The 4,314-nt window shown below is 59.7% G+C and overlaps 1 protein-coding gene across 1 annotated transcript in view; it reads right to left on the reverse strand.

Moving 5' to 3' along the window:
* Positions 1-2,293: 2,293 nt before the first annotated feature.
* FBLN1 (fibulin 1) overlaps positions 2,294-4,314 on the reverse strand; it is an 89,542-nt gene continuing 87,521 nt past the window's right edge. The window contains exon 16 of the mRNA XM_014533168.1: positions 2,294-3,047. Coding sequence (XP_014388654.1) covers positions 2,908-3,047 — 140 coding nt within the window. The 3' untranslated portion in view covers positions 2,294-2,907. The remainder of the gene's footprint in view (positions 3,048-4,314) is intronic.

The following is a 4,314-nucleotide window of genomic DNA, read 5'->3' on the forward strand; positions in this document are numbered from 1 at the left end:
GGTCAGCTTAGGTCACGTGCCCACCCGAGAGCCAATCCACGGCAGGAGTCTTGGCTCTGCCCACCAATGGCAGCTCCCACCCTAACACCTGTTGAGCATAGTGCTGAGGAAGAAGTCACTAAGAAATTGTTTTAAAAAATAACACTATGAAGTGATATGAAAAAATAGCAAATAAAGTTTCAAAACATGATAGAGAACTGAAATGCACAAATGTCACAATACATATTTATAGACTGTATATGAGGCCCCTAGAACCATAAGAAACGCACAAAACTCACTGTTAATAACTCATTCTCGAATTGCCCCCTTAACAATCAAACTGCCCCCCCATGTTGTGTGCCCACGCTGGGAACCTCTGGCCTAGACTATCTGAGTTCTTGAGAGACCAAGAAGCCCCCAGGACCCCTCGGACCTTCTTCCACGCCCAGCGCGGGGCCACCCCCGCTGCCACACCGATACCAGTCACTGAGCAGCTGACATCCGGTGTCTGTGAGCGGTGGGTCCGACCGTCCGTCCGCAGCGCGTATAACTTAGTCAGCGTGCGCGGCCATAACAACACCAGGGACTGGGTCCCCTTTTTTACTCATTGTAATTCTTTCAACTCTGCTGTTTGAAAATTTTCATTAAAAAATATTAGGAAAGAAAAAAAAAATGCAACATGATTTCCAGGGTTTTCCCACCTGAACTGACTTGAGAACCTCAGTGCAGCTCAGAAAAGCTGGCTGACGTCCTTGGTCCTACCTGGCGGGCAGGGGTTGCCGCTCCATTTTGCAGACGCACAAACTGAGGCCGGGCAGACGGCAGTGACTCACCTGCTAGCGCAGCCACAGCGATGGTCCCACTGGCCTCCGGGACTCCCGAACCAGGCGGGGCCGCAGCTCGGCTCCCTCCCCTCCCCTCGGCTTGGGCACTTGGCAGCTCCCCGGCTCACACCTCCCTTCGCCCCAGACGTTCCCACCAGGAAGAGCTGATTGGTCAGCTTAGGTCACGTGCCCACCCGAGAGCCAATCCACGGCAGGAGTCTTGGCTCTGCCCACCAATGGCAGCTCCCACCCTAACACCTGTTGAGCATGGGAAGCATCTGTGTTCCCACCCGCCCCCTGAGGCCTCGGAAGGAGGAAGCTTCCAGAAAACTCCATCTCCAAGGGCCTGGGCCCCAGACGTGCCTCCCAAGCTGCAGGTGGGGAACTGGAGCCCATGCGGCCTCCCCATTCCCTACCCTCAGCCCGAGGCCGCCACCCCTTCCCTGCAAGACCCCAATCCGGCATGGCTGCGTGGAGAGCTGCTCCGATGTCCCCTGGGCCTCCGGTCCCAGGAACTGGCTCCGGGCTGTCCGGCCGCACTGGTTTCCCCTCCCTCCAGGCCCCAGCAGGCCCTGTGCCCGGCTGGCCCAGGCCTGGCTCTGATGGACGAGGGCCCCACACGAGTGGCCGCAGAAACGTTTCCGAAGGTGGTGAGGGACCACGCTCCGTGCAGGCTTCCATGACAGCACCAGCCAGAAATCCCAGCGAGGCTGGAGGCGGCCAGTGCCCGGCCAGACTGCTGGGCTGGGCTGGGCACAGGAGGAGGGAGGCCCTGGGGGGCGAATGGGACACGGAGCAGGTGGGCTAAGCTCAGGGCCGGATGGGGTGCAGCTTGCGTGGGAACGAAGGGCTGGATGCTGAATCCCTGGGGGTCAGAGTGGCCTCGGGGGGAGGGTGCTCTCGGTCCAGCGCCCCTGGCTGAGGGTGGTGTTGGGACACCCATACACCCAGCCTGTCCACCTCTCGTCTGGCACTGGGTTTCCGACGGGAATGGGGTTTGGAGTCTGATCAACGGAATTTGAATTCCAGCTTCGTCTCTAAAAAGTTCTGCGACTTTGGGCAGTCGAGTTCCTCCCTCTGAACCCAGCCTGCTCATCCCTGATTGGGCAGGGCCACGCCTACCTCGCTGGGTCGCCAGGAGGAATAAATGAAGGACCACCTGCCAGTGGCCAGGACCTGGGCACACTGCTGGAGAGAATGGTCATTGCTCCCAGCGGGTCCCCGAGGGGCACTCAGAAGCTTGAACGCCGGGAGTCCTAGCGGGGCTGGACACGGGCATGGACTGTGTGCCTGAGCCACGCTCCTCAGAGGGTGGCCATGGTACCGGAAATGGTGTAGGTGGGAAGCTTTTCCAATACACACACCAGGCCCCGCCCCAGAACCTTGGCAGGCAGGAGGCTCTTGGAGAGGGCCAGCGAGGACCACCCCCACCCAGGCCCTTTGCTAGTGGGAGCCCCCTTTTTGACAGACTCCCATGCACAGGCCATCAGGAGAGTCACAAAGCTGTTTATTTTCCCACCTGTGGTCAGAGAAGAGGATGCAGGGAGCAGAGAAAACCCTGCCGTTCCCCTGGTGAACATACCGGGGCCACACACGGAGTTTTTCTGTTGAAACAGAACAGCGGTTTACCTCCCCAGTGTCCTGTGAGGCACTGTGCCGCGCTGCTTCTGGGCAGGGCCTGCCAACCTGCTAGTCTACAGCAGCGTGTCCGTGGAATGGGGCACGCTGATTGGCCAAAAAGTACCAAATGTCAGCTTCCATACAATGGAGCAAAAACGGGTCTTTTCTTGGCATTCTGAGTAATTGCCCCCTGAAAAGTGTCTCTCTGTCCTTGATCCTTAGCCATGCCCAGCCCACAGGGAGAGTAAAGGCAGCAACAGGTAACATTTGCATTAAAAAATAAGCAAGGTTTTCAACCAAACAGTTGAGTAATTGCATTCATTATTTCAACACCAAAATACGCCAGGCGGATGTCAGCCCACCACAACAAACAAATACATAAAATCAGGAAATGTCTGGGCGGCACAAACAGGGGCAGGGCACAGTCGCTGGCAGCAATGAGTTGGCCTGGAGGTGCAGACTTGGCTGAGCCATGGGCCAGCCCTCAGAACCAGTACTCGGAGACGAAGATGTGGACATTGACGATATTGCGGTGGTTCACCACGCCCCCGACCACGTAGTTCATCTCCAGCTTCAGGACCGCGTGGAACGGGCCCACGATGGGCCGCACCTGGCGCACCACCCCTGGGGGGAGAGAAGGTGTTTTGGAAGTTAGCAGGGGCTGTGGGCACACGGAGGTCTGGGAAAGGACTTTCTCTCGAGGATTTTGAGAACCCGAAGGGGCCTGAGACCTCCTCTCATCCCGCTCTGAGCCAGATGCTGAGGCCCCTGCACAGCATCTTCCCCCAAGTGGTCCCGCCGGGCTCTGCTTCCACCTCCGGGGACGAGTGAAGTGAGCTCAACAGCCTTTCCAGCGTGCGCAGCTCGGACTGTGAGGGGAGTCAGACGGCTCTGGGGCCACGCCAGCTCCTGCTCTCTCCCAGCCCAGGTTCCTCCTCTCCCCCTCTCCCCGACAGAGGATTTAAGAGCCTAGAAAAGGGCCTGGCATGGGGTAGGTGCCCAGTAGATACCTGCCCCCTCCCTCCTGCCCACTGTGCCCAGTCCGGACCCTCAGGAAGAAACAAAGCAGGAGGGAATCTCTTCCCCGTCATATGGAGGACTCCTGTGGGGCCCTGGGATCCCCTTATCCAAGCACAGGAGTCCCACCTCCCATGGGACAAATCCCCAAATCCCTCTCTCCACGTCTCTGTGGACGGTGACACCTGAGCTCATTGCCCAGTGTTTGTGGTAACAGGTGAGCAAGAGGTGGGGGGCAGAGGTTCAGAGGGGTTCCTCCCCTCGGCTTGGGCACCTGGCAGCTCCCGGGCTCACACCTCCCTTCGCCCTAGACATTCCCACGCCACAGCGCCCTCCCTCAGGAAGAGCTGATTGGTCAGCTTACAGGAGGACAGGTGACGACGGAGGGAGGACAGGTGACAGGGGAGACAGGTGACGGAGGGGAGGCAGGGATCAGGGAGGCAGAACCTGCTGCTGGGGGTGGCAGGGAGCAGGCAGAGGCCATGACCGGTGCCGCCCCTGCTGGGGCTCAGAGCGCGGGGTGCAGGTGGGAGTGGGAGAAACCCCCGTGCCCTGCAGACGCGCAGGGGGGCAGGACTGGGTGGCAGGAGTGGATTCCATGACTCTCCCCAAACCTGCGCCTGCTCGGCCAGCCCTGTGTCTCCAGGCCAGGCCCTGCCCGGCCCACCTCGCCTGTGCCCACAGGCAGGAACCCTGTGCCTTTGGACTGGACGGTCCTCCCCTCCCCTCCCCACAGCATCTCCCAAGGTGTGAGCCCAGGCGTGCGGGCACCGTCCCTCCCCAGCCCCAGCAGCTGTGCTCTGTGACAGACAACCATGGACCCTCTCACAGCCAACGAGGACCTGGGTAAGCACATCGCTGCCAGGTTGCGCAC

Source organism: Myotis brandtii, unplaced genomic scaffold (assembly GCF_000412655.1).
Source record: "Myotis brandtii unplaced genomic scaffold, ASM41265v1 scaffold952, whole genome shotgun sequence".
Taxonomy (NCBI): Eukaryota; Metazoa; Chordata; class Mammalia; order Chiroptera; family Vespertilionidae; genus Myotis; species Myotis brandtii.